The sequence below is a fragment of the Eurytemora carolleeae genome, unplaced genomic scaffold (assembly GCF_000591075.1).
Source record: "Eurytemora carolleeae unplaced genomic scaffold, Eaff_2.0 scaffold55, whole genome shotgun sequence".
NCBI classification, from domain to species: domain Eukaryota; kingdom Metazoa; phylum Arthropoda; class Copepoda; order Calanoida; family Temoridae; genus Eurytemora; species Eurytemora carolleeae.
Window position 1 is genome coordinate 438,645 of NW_019396158.1, and position 21,129 is coordinate 459,773.

General features: G+C 30.1%; 1 protein-coding gene across 1 annotated transcript; it reads right to left on the reverse strand.

Annotated features, from left to right (window-relative positions):
- Positions 1-23: 23 nt before the first annotated feature.
- Positions 24-20,492, reverse strand: LOC111696711 (mitogen-activated protein kinase kinase kinase 13-B). The gene is made up of 17 exons (XM_023466417.1): positions 20,435-20,492; positions 19,016-19,042; positions 17,688-17,808; positions 16,779-16,905; positions 16,414-16,473; positions 13,516-13,600; positions 13,014-13,115; positions 12,553-12,744; positions 11,437-11,584; positions 10,345-10,547; positions 8,642-8,761; positions 7,697-7,772; positions 6,691-6,797; positions 5,551-5,818; positions 1,622-1,807; positions 696-1,393; positions 24-452 (listed from the first exon to the last, which is right to left on the reverse strand). The coding sequence occupies exons 3-17, from the start codon at positions 17,805-17,807 to the stop codon at positions 92-94; spliced, it is 2,853 nt and encodes a 950-aa protein (XP_023322185.1). The 5' UTR covers position 17,808; positions 19,016-19,042; positions 20,435-20,492; the 3' UTR covers positions 24-91.
- Positions 20,493-21,129: the final 637 nt, after the last annotated feature.

A 21,129-nucleotide genomic window follows, 5' to 3' on the forward strand; every position in this document is an offset into this window, starting at 1 on the left:
TAAATATCTATCAAGAAACAAGATTTATACTTTCGATCAATTTCGATCAATAATATCTATTCTAACAAGGTTAACATCCTCATTCAATCTTTCATACTTCAGATGTTACTGTCACCTCATTATCACTGTCAGATTGACCGTCAAGAGACATCCGTGCAAGATGAGATGTCACTAAAATGTCTCGTGGTCCCCTGGCCTGCTCTAAGCTACTGCCACAGCTCAAAGATGCAGGGCGCACCGTGTCGGAGGAGCTTTCTTGTAAGCGCTGGAACCTGCTCTGTGAATTTTCTATTTGTGAGCGGCAAGAGCTGCTCTGAACACTGTCTAGTGTTGATCGCTGGCTGCTGCTAGGATACTCAGACGCTTCTCCTTCCTCACTGCTACAGTTAACAGATACCATCGAGATTATAGAGCTTCGACTCTTCACACCCCGGATAGGCCGGCGAGCGATGCTAAACACAAATTTTGTTAATGTTCCTTGTATAATATGTATATATGCGCTACACCTGTCAAAATGTACAAACTTTATCATATCAAAAGTCCAGATCCTGTTATATTTTGATATATAATTTTCCATTAAGTTGTTGCTATTCATAACTGTAAACGTCCTACATATATCCTTTGAAAAATCAAAACAAAAATAAGCATCCATGTAAAACTGAATGGTGACAATTTCGTATTATTTAATGATTTACCTTCTTCTCCTGAGTACATATTGATCACTATCTTCATCAGACCAAGCATGTGACAGATCTTCTTGACTGGAGTCCAACCCTTCGGAGCTGGAGGCTTTCCCATCATCCTCGAACCTTATAACCCCCTCCGGAGCTGCTCCCAGGTAGGTTGACCCAAACCCAGAGTTATGGTTAAGGTCAGGTAACCTTTGTTTACGTCCATAAGAAAGAGACAAAGGTCCATTATACATATCCTCCCCTTTCTTTCCAAGATCATGATAACTAGATCGTCTACTGCAATCCTTGTTCATGATCTCACTAACTTTACGATCCAGAGTATCCAGGTAGTCTTCAGGATCCTCCAGGTTCTCAGTTTCAGGGTTTCCAGGGCACCCTGGACAGCTGCATCCAGGGTTCCCATTAAAGCTGGTCAAGGAGCTCTGTCGTGGAGTGGAGAGGGGAGAGGAGTCACGGAGTCTAGAGTTCAACGGAGTTGACTCTCTGGAGGCTCTTGGAGTTCTCCGCTCAAAAGAAGGTTCTCTTGAGAAGTATCCTGAGGTTCGATGAGTTAGATCAAGGGTTAAAGAACGACCAGGAGTAAGAGGAGAAGTATCAGTGTCCATGGGTCCCGAGGATCCGAAAGGGATTAAACAGAGTTCAGTTTGAGTTTCTGATGTTGTAAACTGTTGTACACCAGCGTCAATTGTATCTTTCAGACTCTAAAACAAACAAAAAATATAAAATAAAATGGTACTGCAGGGTTTCCCAATAAAAATGAGAATTAGGTGATGATTTGGTAATCGTCTTTTATTATGATTTATAATTAAGTTTAATGCCATACATTTTTAGGGGAAAAAACCCAGCCCCTGATGGTTAATATAAAATACACTTGAAGTAGCAACTAAAGTGGCATGATTGTAAGGAGTTCCTGTATGAAAAAAAATTACTTTTCTCTCCCAGCTCGGACTGTCCCTAGGTGTGAAGATGGAAGACGACCCGTAGCTTCCGCTTCTTCTATGCCGCGTCTTTTTAACTTTCATCTTCTCTGCAGTGGGATGGTACTGCTCCTTCTCAAGTTCAAGACGACCTTGCTCTGAAGGAAAGGTAGATACTTCGCCACGTTTAGGTGCGCCCTGGAAATATACAAATGTATTTTAAAAGTTTTTTTTTCTTATCCAGAATACACTGGATTACATGAAACTGTGGCATAGGAAGACGTCATTCAGACAAACTTTTGTGTATTTTATGTTGTTTCATGTTCATTGAACTATTCAAAATCATGTCTTTTGTCCAACAGTCGTCTTCCTATTGAATAGTTTTATGAGTCTTACTGAATGTAGAAGGCAAATGAAAATATAATGAAAAATCTTACAAAAGATCTAGGCCACCATGCTTGATTAATTTTTCATATACACTTGATAATAAAAGTTTTGGGGTTCATTTTTAAAAAATAAGTTTGCTTTATCATACTTTGTGGAAATATTTTCTCTGTCTTTAAATTTACGCCATATACGTAAAATTAAATCGTTCATAAAAATCAATTGGAAAAATTGGGTTTGCATTTTTTGGTTTACATGTGTGTACAACTCTAGCAAACTTACAAATTAACATCTTAGATATTTGTAGAGCCTGATAAAAGTAAACTGAAACCTAGATTGTTCAAAACTAAACCTAAAAAAATGGTGAACATCCCAAAATACATATTTTTCACAAAAATGTCAGAATATGAGAGAAAAAATATGTTACACTAGCTCCTTGTATAGATGCATTTTGTTGAATAAAAATATTTAGAATTAATTATTTTTTAGCAAAACTATAAAATATAAAAATGTAAAACGAGGATAAAGTTCTGATAAGGAATAATTATGTAATTGTATTAATCTAATCAAAGTTTTGATAAAAATATTATTAGAAGTATTATTATGAAGTATTATTAGAAGTATTATTAGAAGTATTGTTAGAAGTATTATTAAAAATATTATTAGAAGTATTATTATGAAGTATTATTAGAAGTATTATTAGAAGTATTGTTAGAAGTATTATTAAAAGTATTATTAGAAGTATCATTAAAAGTATTATTAGAAGTATTATTAGAAGTATCATTAAAAGTATTATTAGAAGTATTATTAGAAGTATTATTAAAAGTATTATTAGAAGTATTATTAGAAGTATCATTAAAAGTATTATTAGAAGTATTATTAAAAGTATTATTAAAAGTATTGTTAGAAGTATTATTAAAAGTATTATTAAAAGTATTATTAGAAGTAAAATTAAAAGTATAATTAAAAGTATTATTAGAAGTATAATTAGAAGTAATATTAAAAGTATTATTAGAAGTAATATTAAAAGTATTATTAGAAGTATTATTAGAAGTATTATTAAAAGTAATATTAAAAGTATTATTATGAAGTATTATTAAAAGTATTATTAGAAGTATCATTAAAAGTATTATTAGAAGTATCATTAAAAGTATTATTAGAAGTATTATTAGAAGTAATATTAAAAGTATAATTAAAAGTATTATTAAAAGTATTGTTAGAAGTATTATTAAAACTATTATTAGAAGTATTATTAGAAGTATTATGAAAAGTATATTTTGAGAGTATTGTAAAAAAATTTGTCTTGAAGAATAACGTAAATATTTTTTTCTAAATTAAGTAAAATTAGGTCACTTTGATTTGAAATGTATGAAAAAAAGAATTCTAACTAAAATCATGCTTACACGAAACTTTGTGGGGGCAAAAATTCCTGAACAATTCCAAGAAATTTTGTCTTCAAAGTTTTAACAAAATAGTGTGGACCATGATATTTTTTTTATTTCTTGATGTAAAAAAATTTAAATCGAATAAAGTTTAAAGATAGTTTTTAAAACCCGGATACAAACCAATATTAATGAATTGATTTTTTGCCACAAACCAACATTTTTGAATCCCTATAACGTTGCAACCAGACGAGTAGCAAATCTAACAGAATTCGTAATTTGAAATATCTAAGGTCGACGACATTGGAATGCAAAGATATAAGGATGAGAAAATCGGAGTGTGTTTCAAAGACTCATTTCATGCTTCTTTAAAAATCAAGGCTTCTGGAGAAAAGGGTTCCATACTTTACAGAAAGTTTGAAATATTTGTGTACCTACACTTTTGCAGTTTGAAATATTTAAAATGTTTGATGAAGATTCAGACCTAGAAGGCGTGCATGCATTTTTAAAGAGAAACTTCCAAATTCAAATAAAATTTTCAAAAAATTTAAACAAAAATCTTAAAAATAAAAAATGAGAAGGTTAGATTTGATTTTGGAATTATTCCCATAAGATCAACAACAGATATATGATGCATGAAAGCTGTATAAGGAGGGGGGGAGAGCTCTGGGATTGAGGATTTTCTGCAATACTTCGTTTAAAGGAACATTCAACGTTGTTTTTAAGCGACCATTTATCTAAGATTTGTAAGGAATCTCTTTAAATCTCATTGTGTAAAGGAATTGAGACTTTGCCACATACTTAAATTTTCAAATCCCGATTGCGATATCAGTTCTATCAGTTCACCTTCGATATTTCAAACTTTCATATGATCTAAAACAATTCATATTATTTAATATAATATAGTTGCAAAGATGGATCGGATAATCAAAGTTTGTATGGCAAAGACTCAATTCCTTTCTAGAGAGAATAAACTTGATTAAAGTCCCGTTCAAATTTTTATAATAAATATATTTGGATGGGTAAAAATCCGCTTTTGATTACATTGAATGTTCTTTAAAAAAGCCTAAGCATTACATACAGGGTGGTGAAAATAGTGAAGACATACATGCATTTAACAAATTGAAAAGTTTATACAAAGGTATTTGCAAATTTATTGAACGACCTAATTAAAAAAAGTGGAGACCTTTCATTTTCTAACATTTACATTTAAAAGCTAAAAATTTTTGGTTCAGATGGAGCTAAGCTTTAAAAAGTTATAACTCGATATACTTAATGAAAATATTTAAAGCCAAAAGCTTTATATTCAAATAGATGAATGACTAAGGGTGGTAAATAAATATATTTAAAGCATTTTTGGAATAATGTGCATAGCTATCTTGCTCCGTCTGCATTCATAAGTTCCCAACCCGACAGGTTATTTTAAAGAAAAACTGCTGTGTAAACTGTAAACCACCATATTCAATTAATTTGATCCAAAACTTACCTCAGACACTTTTAATCTTTTTTAGAGAGTTTGTTTTCTAGACTAATAATAACCAGAAAATATTGGATATTTAATTGTTTACTTTATCATGCATGAAATCAAACTAATTTAAATTTTTTATCTTTGTACCTATTTTCTTGAAATCAATTTGATACTAGAATTGTTTTTATCTAAAAATCGATCCGCAAACATGTAACGTCGTAACATGTAACATGTAACATGTAACATGTAACATGTAACATGTAACATGTAACATGTAACATGTAACATGTAACATGTAACGTCGTAACATATGTAAAATTTGTAACATTTTTTCATATGTAATTACACATAAAAATAATGTACACTAAAGGATATCGAAAAAAAATTTAGATTTAAAAAAAACTATCATGCATGTAATCAAACTAATAAACTGATAAATTTTTATTAAATTTGTTTCACCATTTTCATTCACCTCAGATATTTTTGATTTTTCTTTTTAAAGAGTTTGTTTTCTTGAATAATATTAACCAGTTTTAACAAGTTTAAAATGGAAAATATTGGATATTTAATAGTTTATAGTTTATCATGCATGAAGTCAAACTGATATCAATTTTTATTATCTTTAACCTATTTTCTTGATATTAATTTGAAACGAAGCTTATTTATTTCTACAAAATAGTAAGTGCGAGGTGCTCCCCAGAGCTTACCAGTGAAAACCCGCAACTTGACAGATCGTCTTCCATTTGGAAGAGCGGATTGGCTCTTACCACAGTACGCGGGGCAGCTGCGCCCGCGTGTATCGGTGAGTCGGGTGAGGTAGAAAGCATATCAGCCGATATATCATGACTTCTGATGCTTGAGTGGTAATTATTGCATTTTTTCTGTATTCGTCCCGACTTATTAATCGAGGGCCGTAGTTTTTTCTTATTTTGACTCTGTAAGTATTTCTCTCCAGATTTAAGCTCCAACTCTCGCCTAAAATATAAATGATTTATGTCTGTCTTAAGATTGCATATTGCAGCTATAGTGCATTGTTCATGCACGTGTCTTAAAATTGCCTAAGTACGTTATAAAGTTCATATCCGACCATACCAGTTTTACGTGAATTATTACTGTTCTACCAAAGATATCATCGCATTTGGCTTTGAAATATAATTCTTTTTTTCAGAAGATGGAAATAAAAACTTTTTTAAAGAAATAAATTGTTGTCAATTTTAATGGCGATGTTGGACTCATCTCGGCTCATTCTTTAAACTGAATTCCCAATACTTGTTAACAAGATTTTCCCCAAACAAGCCAACCCTAAGTGATGAATAAAGAAAATTTATCTATAATTTTCTGTTTTAAAACTGATATTTTTATTCCCAAAAGTATCTTATTGAAATGTAAATTTTCTGTTAAGTTCTGTTCTTTGATGAAACCGAACAAGTGTTAACTGACGTCATTCAGTTTTCACTGTTTATCGATTATACATATATTATATAATCACAAGGATGAATACACTATATTCAAGTCATCATTGATCTAACTTGAAACATTTTGGACATACAATTTATCAAAAAACAATTATTCTTGTTTTTAATTATCAGAGAAAGTTATAATCATATTTCAACGCAAATGGTGTACAAGGATACACAAACTCACTTTAAACAGTTTTTTCAAATTTAAAATGTTCGTAAAACTTCAGAAGCTGGGATTTAAATGATTTTTTAAAAATCTCAGACTTAGACTGAGTTGAGTTAAAAAACCAGAAAATCACTAAATTAGACTAAATCGTGGATAGCTCTGATCGTTTGAACGATTTAGGCTCAAGACTAAGCGATTTAGGCTCAAAACTAAAATCCTACCTTGAGACTTCTCTCTCTCTCTGTTCAACCTGAAGAATAACTTTGCTCATCTCCAGGTACAGATTATTAGCTCGCTCCAGCTTACGCTCATATAATTCCCGGATATCCTGTACACATTGAAAATATATAGTTAGTTGTATTGAAAACTAGTTACTTATTTTTAAAGTTTAAACTGTTGATATCTTTAAAAATTAGAGCAGTTGATATCTTAAAGTTTATAACAGTTGATGATATTTTTAAAGCTAAGAAAAGTTTATATCTTTAAAGATTAAAACAGTTGATATTTTTTAAAGATTAGAACAGTTGATATTTTCAAAGATTTGTGAACAGTTGATATTATCAAAAGATTAGAACATCTGTTGGTATTTTTCAAGTTTAGAACAATTGATATTTATAAATTAGAACAGTTAATATTTTTAAAGTAGAGAACAGATGATATTTATAAGATCAGAACTGTTGATATTTTTAAAGTTTAAAACAGCTGATTAGATTAGATTAGAACAGTTGATATTTTCAAAGATTTGTGAACAGTTTATAATTTTAAAGATTAAAACAGTTGATATCTTTTAAAGATTAGAACAGTTGATATTTTCAAAGATTTGTGAACAGTTGATATTTTTAAAAGATTAGAACAGTTGATATTTTCAAAGATTTGTGAACAGTTGATATTTTTTAAAGTTTAGAACAGTTGTGAACAGTTAATATTATCAAAAGATTAGAACAGTTGATATTTTTATAGATTAGGACAGTTGATATTTTTAAAAGATTAGATCAGTTGATATTTTTAAAGATTAGGACAGTTGATATTTTTTAAGTTTAGACCATTTGATATTTTTTAAAGATTCAAACAGTTGATATTTTTAAAGTTTAAAACAGTGAATATTTGTTAAAGATTTGATCAGTGGATATTTTTAAAGTTTAGACCAGTGGGTATTTGTTAAAGATAAGTAAATCAATTAAGTAAATCAAAGTAAATTTTAAGTTTTAAAATTTTAAAGATTAGAACCTGGGCATGCTTTAATTCTTCTTTTCTTTTTTTGACAAGAACCTCATCAGCTATAGGTATACTACTTCCCTCACATCTAGAGTATAGAATTGTTTAAAGGGACTGTACACGTTTCTTCAAATGTTTAAAGGGACTGTACACGTTTCTCCAAGTGTTTAAAGTGACTGTAGACATTTCTTTAAGTGTTTAAAGGGACTGTAGACGTTTCTTCAAGTGTTTAAAGGGACTGTAGACGTTTCTTCAAGTGTTTAAAGGGACTGTACACGTTTCTTCAAGTGTTTAAAGGGACTGTACACGTTTCTTCAAGCTTTTAAAGGGACTGTAAACGTTTCTTCAAGTGTTTAAAGGGACTGTAGACGTTTCTTCAAGTGTTTAAAGGGACTGTACACGTTTCTTCAAGCTTTTAAAGGGACTGTAAACGTTTCTTCAAGTGTTTAAAGGGACTGTAGACGTTTCTCCAAGTGTTTAAAGGGACTGTACACGTTTCTTCAAGCGTTTAAAGGGACTGTGGACGTTTCTTCAAGTGTTTAAAGGGACTGTGGACGTTTCTTCAAGTGTTTAAAGGGACTGTACACGTTTCTTCAAGCGTTTAAAGGGACTGTAGACGTTTCTTTAAGTGTTCACCATGCCAAAAACACAAGAGATAACTATAAGGCAGAGATTAAGAGGGATATTTACTAAATTAGAAAAAGTAAGATATCTTCTTCATTTTTGTTAAAAAAGAAGTACCTTTGTGAATCTAGAATACAACTCTTAAATTGGGTTTTTTTAAAGTTACATTTATACAGGATTCGATTGAGGATTTTTTTTATAGATATATAGTTGCAGAATTATTATTTTTTAGTTGAAATTTTCTGAAATTTTCTCCCTCCACCCTCAAAAAAATTTGTTCTCGACACACTTTATCACCATTTTGTGTGTGAGGTGAGGTGTAATATTTATTACCTCATTTTCTCATTGTACTCCCAGACCTCTGCCTTCCATGTTTGTTGAGTTCTGAAGTAATCTTCAGGTCTAAAGCTGAGTAGTTCGACTGCTGCTATATCAAGATGCATCAATATATGCCTGAAATAAGCATTTAGAAAATTAAGGGACTGGACATGTTATTTCAAATGTATTTAAAAAAGGCATGTACGATCCTCTCTACAATACTCTTAAACACTGTGTCTCATCAAGAATGCAAAAGATATCAATTCAATCATTTTCAATTTTGGGTTCTTTATTAAGCGAAAATCCGCCCTTCTGCTTGAGAATAATGTGTAGAAAATACATCTGTCTGCTTGAGAATAATGTGTAGAAAATACGCACTTTTGCTTGAGAATAATGTGTAGAAAATACACCCTTCTGCTTGAGAATAATGTGTAGAAAATACGACCTTCACCTTGAGAATAATGTGTGGAAAATACACCTTTCTGCTTGAGAATAATGTGTAGAAAATACGCCCTTCTGCTTGAGAATAATGTGTAGAAAATACGCCCTTCTGCTTGAGAATAATGTGTAGAGAATACGCCCATCTGCTTGAGAATAATGTGTAGATAATACGCCCTTCTTCTTGAGAATAATGTGTAGAAAATACGCTTTTCTGCTTGAGAATAATGTGTAGAAAATACGCTTTTCTGCTTGAGAATAATGTGTAGAAAATACGCCCTTCTTCTTGAGAATAATGTGTAGAAAATACGCTTTTCTGCTTGAGAATAGTGTGTAGAAAAATGTTTAAAGGCTACTGTTGTAAATTAGGTAAGCTTTTTAGAGATAAAGGGTCACTTGAAATTACAAAGACAGTCCCCTTAAAGGAGAGAAAATATCTGAGACAAATTTGAAAGTTAATATTTCCATGTCACATTTGCCCTTTTCTTTCAGCTTAAACATGTCTAAGATTTTTTAAAAGTCATGGAACCTGGAATATCTTTAAAAAACGTACACCAAGACACTCTAAATTTCTGCTTAAATATATTATCATAGGCTTGAAAAATCTTAAATATGAAGATCACAGCTGTCTGATATATATCATCAGATTATTCAAGTATAAAGGTTATTGTACACTACACATACAGATTAATCTCTGTTCTGTGTATTAAACAAATGTCTCAACTCTATTTATACAACCTGATGTCATAGACCTTAAAAATTTGAAATATGAAAAGGTAAGACCTTCAAGTTACAAAAAAATGGGGATTTAAAATAAGATATTGAGAGAAGTATTCAGTTAATTTACTCAATACAAATAGGTTTTTAGAACCTCCATATTTACTACTTGTGTTACGAGAAATTTAAATCCAAATTATGATTTTTAAATTATTTGCACGCAAGCTGAGGGTTCAATAAACTATACTTTTCAATTGTTCTACCTTGCAGTAAAATGCAGATCAGATGTACTTTTTTACTATTTCTGTTTAAAAGTTTTTTTATAGGATTTTTTGTAAATCTATAATATTTATAATCAATATCAAAACCCCAAAAAGAAAACTCTGTATTTCATTCATCGATAAAGTCTCTTAAATTTTTGCTAGCTGTTGAGTGTTTGTTTTCATTCTTCCCAAACACTGCAGTACACTTTTTTGTTTACATTCCTCCCAAACACTGCAGTACACTTGCTTGTTTACATTCCTCCTAAACACTGCAGTACACTTTTTTGTTTACATTATTACCTGAAACTGGGTCTATTCCTAGGTTTTGCTGACCAGCACTGTTTAACGAGTAGCTTAAATCCATCAGGACAGGTTGAAGGGATGGGAAGCTGTAAGGAGTTGCTCCCAACTCCCCAGATAATAGCAGAGCTGTCCACGTTCTTGTAAGGTATCTCACAGGTTAATAGCTCCCAAACACAGACACCGAAGGACCAAATGTCGACCTGAAACCAAACAAATTGTTATTTTGAAATCTATATATATATATATATATATATATATATATATTTAAGGTATAAATCTCTGTTTGGCTGGTTGAACATAACTTATGAACCCGTTGACTGACTCCAATTTTTATAAGAACATAATTGTAAGATTGGGTTGAAAATTCTAAATCGAGGGGGTTTTTTTTTAGAGAAAGTTTAGTTTCCAGGCAATGATGCGTTCTTAAGCTAATCTAAAATAAAAATATGGGAAAGATTTAAAGACGCATCGAGCTTAAAATATTCCAAAGAAACTTAAAGCTAGAATATCCCCCCAAAAAATGCTAGAATATTCAATAAAACAGAGAGGTGGAATATTGTAGAAAAAATATTTTTGACATTTTTTGATGTAATTTTTTTGTTGTAATTTCTATAAAATATTGGTCTAATATTTGTAGTTATTTTTAAATATTAATGTAAATTCGAGATAAATTTCCCTTCACAACGTGCAACGGTACAATTTAATGTCGGTAATATCCAAAAATTCACAAGCAAAAAAGTGTTCGGAAAAAAGTCCCAATTCAGAAACTCCGGCTCCGGAAAAAAAAGTCTTGACTTTTTATCCAAAGCTTAAAAAGTCATGGAAATAAATTCATGACTTTTTATGCTGTTTTTCGGAAAAAAGTCATTGCTAAAAATTAGTATTAGACTTTATTTCCCATAACTTTATTTTCAAAGGACTTCAGTAAACTTCGGATTTTTTAGTGTTTTTATCTTAAGTATTGTTAATGTCACGGGTACTTGTAGACGAAGGTAAACTATAGTTGATTTAATAAGGTTTAATAAAACTATTAACAATTCAACAATTTAATTTTTTCATTCTTATCTTTTTTATTAACATAAATTCTACCTTTTCGTTGCAGGGCTCATTTCTAATAACTTCTGGGGCCATCCAGGCAACTGTGCCGGCGAAGCTCATTTTTGTACTATGTTCTGACCATTGACGAGATGTTCCAAAATCACTTATCTTGATCACATCGTTCTTTGCAATCAAAATACTAAACATTAAAATAAAATAATTAGTTTTAGAAAAAAATAATTGCAACGATTTTTTTTTCGAATGAAATCAATAAAAAACATTTTCAAACTAAAAAAACTAATTTAACGGAAATGAGTTTTTGACACAAACTTAATTTTTCAATCTCTTAATCTTTGATTCCCGAGGTGGTAGACCTTTATATTTCAAACTATGAATTCTGTAAGATCAAATAGTCTAAGTTCAAACTATCAATGGTTTATACCATCTGGTTGCAAAGATATAGGGATTCAAAAAAATTGAGTTTAAGTTTGAGTTTCAAAGCAAATGGTTTGAAAATAATTTTATTAATTGGGTCTACATGTACAGTACACACTGTAAAGTCGCTTTGTTGCATGTACATTGGACTATCTATATCATAGAGAATAGAATATATAGAGAGGAATTAAAAGAATCTCTCGGTATGAATTTTTTCAGTCCCTTTCAGCCTGAAAGGGAGTTCAAAGTGTACAAATCATGTAAATGTTCACAAATTATATGCAGTAGAGTACATTAATACAGTATGACTATCCATTTCAATTTCGAATTTTTTAAAGCTGTTAAATAAACTTTATAATGAATTAGGTGAATAAAAACATCATTTGATTTATAGTTATAACGGAAAATCATCGGTTGTAAAGTGGAAGGCATAGAGTCTATGTGAAATGATCATTGGTCAATTATGAAACCAGCCTATTTCATAATTTGGTTTTCTTTTAACAATAATTTTAGATTTTCTAAAAAATGATATTCCAGGGCCCAACAGATTATATAGCATAAATATGTGAAGTACACCTGCAGTATGGAAACAGTAACAACAAAATGGCCGTTTTACACTTTTTTCCAGTAAATTCCTCTCTATATATTCTATTCTCTATGTCTATAATCATGCAATAGCCGTCTACCTACTTTACAGTTTTATAAGTCACTACTGCAAATTGAGCAACTTACTTAGGGCTCTTGAGATCTCTATGAATAATCTTGTTTTGATGAAGATAATTCATCCCTGTAGCCAACTGCTTGGTCCAATCCACTAGCTTCTTAGGGGCCACCTCCCTCCCCTCACGCAGGATGTTGAAGAGGGGCCCGTAGGGGCAGTACTCCATTATTATACAATAACAAGGGGACTGGGTACTCACACCCCTACAATACAATACAATACAATACAATACAATACAATACAATACAATACAATACAATACAATACAATACAGTACAAAAGAAAGAAAGAAAGAAAGAAAGAAAGAAAGAAAGAAAGAAAGAAAGAAAGAAAGAAAGAAAGAAAGAAAGAAAGAAAGAAAGAAAAAAAGAAAGACAGAAAAAAGAAAGAAACAAACAAACAAAAAAACAACGAAAAAGAAAGAAAAAAAAGGAAAAAAGGAACAAACAAAAAATAAAAAATAAATGAATACCTGAATTGTACAATATTAGGATGATTTAGTTTCCTAAGATGCCGAATGTCTGTTTCAAAAACTTCTTTTACTTTCTTCACAGCAATTGTTTCCCCCTGGTATCTAAATATATGTTAAATTAAGAATTAGTTTGGTAATATTGATAGATTAACAGATTAATTGAAATGATCTTAAATCAAAACCATCTCGACCTTGACCATGACCCTACCTTGACCTAGACTTTAATCGTGACGTTGACCATGACCATGACCTTAACCTTGACCTTGACCTAAACCTTAAAAGGAGTGTTCGCGAAAAATAAAAGCGGGAATTGGCTTACGGCGAAAAATAATTGCTTTTGATCGCTACTCATTGTCCTTCTATCTGTCTCGTCATTAAGGAGAAAATTGTTAAAAACGACTGAAGAACGTAGCGTCCATACAAATTCAGAAAGTTGCATTATACGACTCGTTTATTTTTTGCCGACAAATACAGCTTCCTGGGCTTCTGAACATAATCTAACCTGCCGACAAAGACAGCTCCCTGGGCTCCTGAACCCAACCATTCAAGGTCTGATATATTCTCGAAAGGAATCTCCCAGTTATCAACTAAAAGAAACAAATCATAAATTCGTTTTTATACAATTTTCGATTCTGATTTTTATATTTACAAATATTTACAATCGTTTTAAATAAACATTNAGATAGATAGATAGATAGATAGATAGATAGATAGATAGATAGATAGATAGATAGATAGATAGATAGATAGATAGATAGATAGATAGATAGATAGATAGATAGATAGATAGATAGATAGATAGATAGATAGATAGATAGATAGATAGATAGATAGATAGATAAATAGATAGAAAGATAGATAGATAGATAGATAGATAGATAGATAAATAGATAGATAGATAGATAGACAAATAGATAGATAGATAGATAGATAGATAGATAGATAGATAAATAGATAGAAAAACAACTGAATAGAACACAAAATAGACAGGATAGATAAACTAACAAGAAGAGCAGATATTTTGATATTTTCTTATATAAAAAAGGTTGAAATAAAAAAGTAAATGAATTGATCCTTTCCTATTGCATGTTAACCACATAAATTGCTTTTAGGACGTTCTAAACATTATTATAAAAATATCTATAAATTCATTTAATGTTAATAAATATTAATAATTTATGTTTTAAGTAAACATTTGGGGTAGATTAGACAAAAAAACTCATTATTTAAAAATATTTACTATATTTAAAGAGAGTGGTCACACAAAAAAACAAGGGGTACAGGATAAAATTTGATCAAATACGGATGAATTTGTTACTAACTGATGTTTTTGTAAAGTCACCGACACAGTGCACAGAAATTTTTAAGCTTCATTTCTTGAAAGGATTATTACAAATTATGCAAGAAACATATGACTAAATTAAGTAGCAAAAAATTCATAATTTACTGCAGTTTTACTAACTTTTAGGGAACACTCCCTTTGAACGAGTTGCTTATAAACTTTAGCTTTTTTTGTAAAAAACAGATTAAAAATGTATGTCTATTTATCTCCACGAATTGGTCTAAAGTTAATTTCTACTTTAACTTTAAGAACATATAAAGTAGAAAAAAAATATTGCAAAACTATTTTTTTTTAAATTATCAAAACTGTATGGACACATCCTTCAACTTGATAAATTCCATTTGACATTTCAACATATTTTGCAAAATTGTTTCAACACATTATTTTATCTGTTTGTTTGCATATTGAAGATAAGATAGTTCAGAATATCGATGTCCATATTTTCCTTTGGCAATATTTCGACAAGTTCTTATAAATACTACGGTATTATTTATGTGGCAGATTTGAAAGGTGAAAAGTATGTTAAAATAAGGTAGTAATAGCAATACCAATAGGTAGCAGTTAAAAACAATTTGCCTCAAGTACAGGAATTGAGTCTTTGTCACAACATCTGATTTTCTAATTCCTTTATCTTTGCAACCCAACCTTAGATATGTCAAACTATGAATTCTGTTAGATCAAATAATCAAGTTTGAAATATCAAATATTTACGCCATCAAGTTGCAGAAAATTAGAATTTTAGACTCAATTCCTTTCGAATAAATAACAAAAGTATTTTGACTGAAGTATGGAGAAGTCTTTTCGAATAATAAATTGTGTTTTATTAGACAAATTCTACCGCTAGAAACCTGATTATAATCAAATTATATAATTTCCTGGAGTAAGAATATGATTTATGATATAAATTCATCTTCATATTCACTGTAAAATTGTGTAAACCTTGGCATTTGATAGAAAACTGATCATTTTTTACTCATTTCTGTTTCGAATTTAAACTTATAGTTCTTGAAAAAAAATTAGTTTTTTAATCACTTTAAATTTGGAGCCTTTCACCTCAATATCAACATTTGAACCTTTCACTTACAGATTACATCTTCCTTACAGAAGGATAAATCCACCACAAATATTCATCTTCAGGTGAAAGGGAAAGATACCGTCGTTTATCTATCTCGTGTTTAATTCTTAAAATTTCTCCAAGTTTAAAAAGTATCATTATGTGTATCCTGAACCAGTTAAATCTTAAGTCACTTAAATAAAACGTCGTATATATTCTCTTTTAAGAAGAAATGATTTTAATACCTCTGATAAGGGTAAAGATTAAAGTAACAAGACGTGTTTAATCACCAACAATATAAGTGTTTGAATAAAATGCCTTCTTTTTGAGCGAAAATTTTATGTACAAATTAAAAGAAAATGGTATTGAAGGCTTTGAGAGCTAGTTTTTGTACATTTTTTTGAGAATTTTCAGATTATTATTACATGCCTTTTTTCGAAATTAGAAAATGTAAATACTTTTAAACTAGAAGTTTTGGCGGTAGTGAGATTTAAAATTCCAAAATGAGAATACAAAATTTCAACTTTTACTTTCAAACTGTGGTATTGGCGGTAGTGAGATTTCAAAATCCAAAATGAGAATATAAAATTTTAACTTTTATTTTCAAACTGTGGTATTGGCGGTAGTGAGATTTGAAAATCAAAAATCCAAATAAAAAATTTCAACTTTTATTTTAAAACTGTGGTATTGGCGGTAGTGAGATTTGAAAATCCAAAATGAGAATATATACTTTTATTTTATAAAACTGGGGCATTTTATACCTACAGACAATATAAAGGTTAATGGAAAATTCAATTCACCAAAACCAAAAATCTATTTTTCAATTTTTGACTAAAACCATTGAAAATTTTGACTAAAGGGACATACACAATTAACCATGAATTAATTCTTTAGAAGATAAGATATTTTATATGATAAAATCCAATGATTATAAAACAACTTTATCCTAAAGATTTGAAAAATGGAACCCTCCACCTTCACCACATCTTTGATTTATTAATGACCTGGCAAATTCAAAGTTGAAGATGTCCGTATCTTGCAAGTCATCAAGCTCATGCATCCATCTTTTTTAGTAAAAATTAAAACCTCGAATTTTTTCTTGAGAGCGTGAGACCTTTAAATCACATTGAACGTTTCCCAGGTTTATATTATTATTCATAGTCAAAGTTACTCCTGCCGTTTACCCGCGCTTGGTATTTAATCATGATTTTAACTGAAGTTCCTGGCGTAGGGCGTGGACTTTTAAAAATAAAAAATAAAATGTATTCTATGTCACCTCCGGGGTACCCAGCTGGCTAGCTGTAGAAAACATATATAAATATATATATATTTATGAGCGAAGAGCTTTATTTTTAAAATTTTTTCTCACCTTTTTCGACCTCATTCGGTTTATTCTTCCCTATAATCATCCACATAGGTTTCAAGCATCCTAGAATACCATCCAACCAACCAGCATTGGTTAGTCGTCCTACAGGCATTGGAACTCTATAGGTTACCTAGATATATTCATTTATCAAGCATTAATCAGAATATTTTAACTAGTAACTCGAGTCTCAAACTTTAAATTGGAACTCTATAGGTTACCTAGATATATTCATTTATCAAACATAAATCAGAATATTTTAATAGGAACTGGTTACTCGTCTCAAACTTTAAATTTCCAATCTGACAAAACTGATTGCTTTGGCCTAGATAGATAGTTTAAAGGATTTGAGTCTTTACAACAACTCAAATTTTCTTATCACTACATCTTTACAACCTGATTATGTAATTCTTTATATTTCAAACTTCGTTTACTTGATCTAACAGAATTCATAGTTTGAAATATACGAGAGTAATACGAGACATTGGATTTCAAAGATTTGGTATTAGAAAATCAGAGTTCGTGGCAAAGACCCAATTCCTCTAAAATATAAAAGGTTTATCTTCTAGGATGCAAAGATATAGAGATTAGAAAATTAGAGTTTGTAGAGAGGGACTGTTTGCTGTTCAATTATAATTTACAGTTTAACAGAGCTTCGGAGACACTAAAAAACTGATAATGCAATACTGCAGATATTTAGATTTTTGATTAAATAATTATATGGAGCTCTTTAAAACTGTTCCAATATATTTTACATATTTCATTGAGATTTACGTATAATAGTAGATAACACATTGAAAAATTCTAAAGACGACATTTCATAATTTTGTTTAGATGACTCCGAAGTTCCGGCTAATTTGTTTTGCCTACAACCTTCTTCTATTTCAAGATTGTAGAGTTAACATTGGTAAGTACCTGTGAGGGTGTAGGGGGAGCATCCGCATCTCCATCAGATTTATGGCCCTTCCCTATATCCAGGAGTACAGGAGATAGGTTCCTTGGAGATAATCCAACCTCGTCCTCAATATACAGCATACTAAACATAATCAATATTAATAACTAGTGTCCGCCGTTCCCCGTGGAATTTTAAAAACACTTTGTAAAAAAAGAATTTTCTCTCGAAATTTCGAATTTAAACAAAAAATTGTGTTTTTTTTAAAATTAAACATTGGACATTTTTTTCTCGAAATTCTAATTTTGAAAAAAATAATTCTAATTTTTTAGCACATCCCCAGGTATTGCTAAAATGTATAGCTATACATAAATATAAGCAAAGAGCTTTTTATATTACATTCTGGAAATCAGCAACCCGTAATCCTAGGTTCCTCCCAACTTTAAATCGGGGGGGTAGATTCTAGATCCAAATGGGCATATTTTTTTATTTGAAAAATTAAAACTTGTTGATAAAACTAATTAGGCAGGGATGCAGGGTGAGGATTCATTTTATCGCTCTCAAAAAAATTATTTTTGTAAGTCTGAAATTGACAGCTGACACATAGCTTTACCCAAATTGGTTATTGAAGGAACACTGGCACCGTGATTTAACTAAACCAGTACACTTTACAGTTCAGCATTTTAGTTCTTTAAAACCATGCAAGATTTTTAAAGATGTTTAAAACTAGTTTTTAAAAAAAGCACTTTTTAAGGCATGGCCACGTACATGTCTTCAAAAATAAATGATGAGACCTTGGAACTTAAAAGAGGTGAGCTGAATTCATTATTGCTAATGTTAAATTTCGGCATTGGACCGATGTGGAGGTTTGTTTATATCTCCTAAAAGAAACATGAAATAAACTGATTCTGTCCATTCAAAAATTTCAAATTCTAAATTATTTCGAGTTTTTTTTTATATATTACATATTAGGCTGATAAATAAAGTGAAAAAACGGGGACAAAAGTATGCTTGTTTTTTACAAAAAAGAAATACTTAACAAAAATATAATTGAATACAATTAAAAAATTTACTTCAAATAAATGATTAATGTTCATTCTTTTGAAGTAAAAAAAAAACAATTTTATTAAACATTAATTTTTATTGTTTAAGATTTTGCTTCAGGTTCTAGTAAGGCCTTACATAACCGCCGTAACATGTAACTTCTACAATCTACACTTAACTAGGTTACAAGTGTCAGTGAAAAGTTTTGTAAAGTGTTAAATTGAATTACTTAAAACTAATTCTAAAAAGTGCAAATAAATAAATAAAATGATTTAATAATAATAATATCTAATTTCTACACAAATACCTATCTTTAAAATCAATTTCCGGGGAGCTAAAATAAAAAAGAGACTTAATTTAGGAAAAGTATCCTTTAAACCTTTATTTGGAAAAGTATCCTTTAAACTTTTATTCGGAAAAGTATCCTTTAAACCTTTATTCGGAAAAGTATCCTTTAAACCTTTATTCGGAAAAGTATCCTTTAAACCTTTATTCGGAAAAGTATCCTTTAAACCTTTATTCGAAAAGTATCCTTTAAACCTTTATTAGGAAAAGTATCCTTAAACCTTTATTCGGAAAAATACCCTTTAAATCTTTATTCGGAAAAGTATCCTGTAAAACTTTATTAGGAAAGTATCTTTAAACCTTTATTCGGAAAAGTATCCTTTAAACTTTTATTCGGAAAAGTATCCTTTAATCCTTTATTCGGAAAAGTATCCTGTAAATCTTTATTCGAAAAGTATCGCATAGATTTCGTCGTTTTTCCCCCTGGAATAAGACGAATCTCGGCAATTTTCTTTTTTTCCCTCTATAAATCTTCCAGTGAATAGTGACTGCAATTGTTGATAGTTTTAGATATGAAAACGAAAATATTATTGCAACCGTAAAAATAAAAAATGTTAAGGGTGCTTTTCATTTTAATAACTGATAAATCTGTAAGAATATGAATGATATGCTATGAATGATGAAATAATGTGTGTATATATGGATAAACGATCAAATACAACCCGGATAAAGTTTAATATAGCATAACGGAGTTACATTGAATGATTAAATCATCGGCACAAATAGGAGGGGGGTGGGTCGAAGGTAGCAACCCCCCCCCCCATTTTCATTAAAGATACGAATTATTACGGAGCTAAATCATTAAAATCATCAGAAATAAATCCCATAGTGTAAACCTAAGTTTTATAAGGAAAATATTGTTTTTTACACAACTGTTTTTAATAAAATATTGTTGCGTCGTTTTTATGTATGATGATACATTATAGGATAAGATTGTTGTAAAATATGTTATTACATGTATTGTAAATTGCGACACTTCCAGATTTTGTTATATAAATATCGATCTCCTGAAGAATCATTTATAGCTTTCTTAATTCTCTCATGAATGTTGCAATCTTAAATCAAACAAAGGAATTGATTACTAGCCTCAAATTCTAATTTTCTAATTTCTTTTTCTTTATCTTATAATGTACAGCTTGATACTTCAAACTCATGAGTTTACAGTTTGAAATAACAAAAATCTACGACATCTAGATGCAAAGATATATGAAAGATTAGAAAATTTGAGTGTGATGCAAGTAATCAGTTGCCTCTCTCTTAAGCCTGATGAAAGATTTGCACTGTTTTTGTCTTTAGAATAAGTAAAAATGACTGATGTTAAAAAATTTAATATTTTTGGAAATTTTTAAAAGAAAAGTAGAAACAGTTTTTTTTAAGTTACCTGTTCGAAAAAGATAATTCATCTTTGTCTGATGTACAAGAGAGGACAGAAAACGAGTTGGGAAAAGATAGATAGATAGATAGATAGATAGATAGATAGATAGATAGATAGATAGATAGATAGATAGATAGATAGATAAATATATAGATAGATAGATAAAATATTTATAAGAATTCTGATGCATTCTATACAATTTACGTGGACTAAACCTGTTTGAAGACTTATTGTCTAATTGATCGTGAAATTCTTTAAAGAATATAAACAAAATATTTGATTAGATTTTACATGAAGTCGATGAAAAACTATCTCGTTCATTTTTTGTGAGCATATCAGCTGCACTGCGTGTTTCCAGATTAAAAAAGAAATATCACTTTAATTGTAGCTCCTATAGCTTTTATTTTCGCCAGAGTAAGAAAAAGAAAATTTAATTTTGGTTGCATTTTAGAAATTTGTCCGAATAGGTCTCTGCTCTGCAAAACGAGAAGTTAGGATCGAAAACCTGCAAGATATCAATATAACGTGGAATTTACTTTATTTTGAAATTAGAGCTAGACAATATAAAAAACTAATTTTGAACTAAATTAAGGTATATTTTAGCGTTTATTCAAGGGGCCTCAATTTTATATTTACTTATTTTTTTCAGCAAAAATTTAAATAAAGGAATTGAGTTTTTGTCACAAACTCAATTTTTTAAT

Excerpts from the sequence above, each read along its gene's own strand:
- LOC111696711 (XM_023466417.1), bottom strand. The coding sequence starts at position 17,807 with ATGCTGTATATTGAGGACGAGGTTGGATTATCTCCAAGGAACCTATCT. Across the intron at positions 16,474-16,778 it reads ACCGAATGAGGTCGAAAAAG|ATGGATGCATGAGCTTGATG; the intron begins GTGAGAAAAAAT and ends TTACTAAAAAAG. Across the intron at positions 7,773-8,641 it reads GAGTACAATGAGAAAATGAG|ATGTGAGGGAAGTAGTATAC; the intron begins GTAATAAATATT and ends TCTATACTCTAG.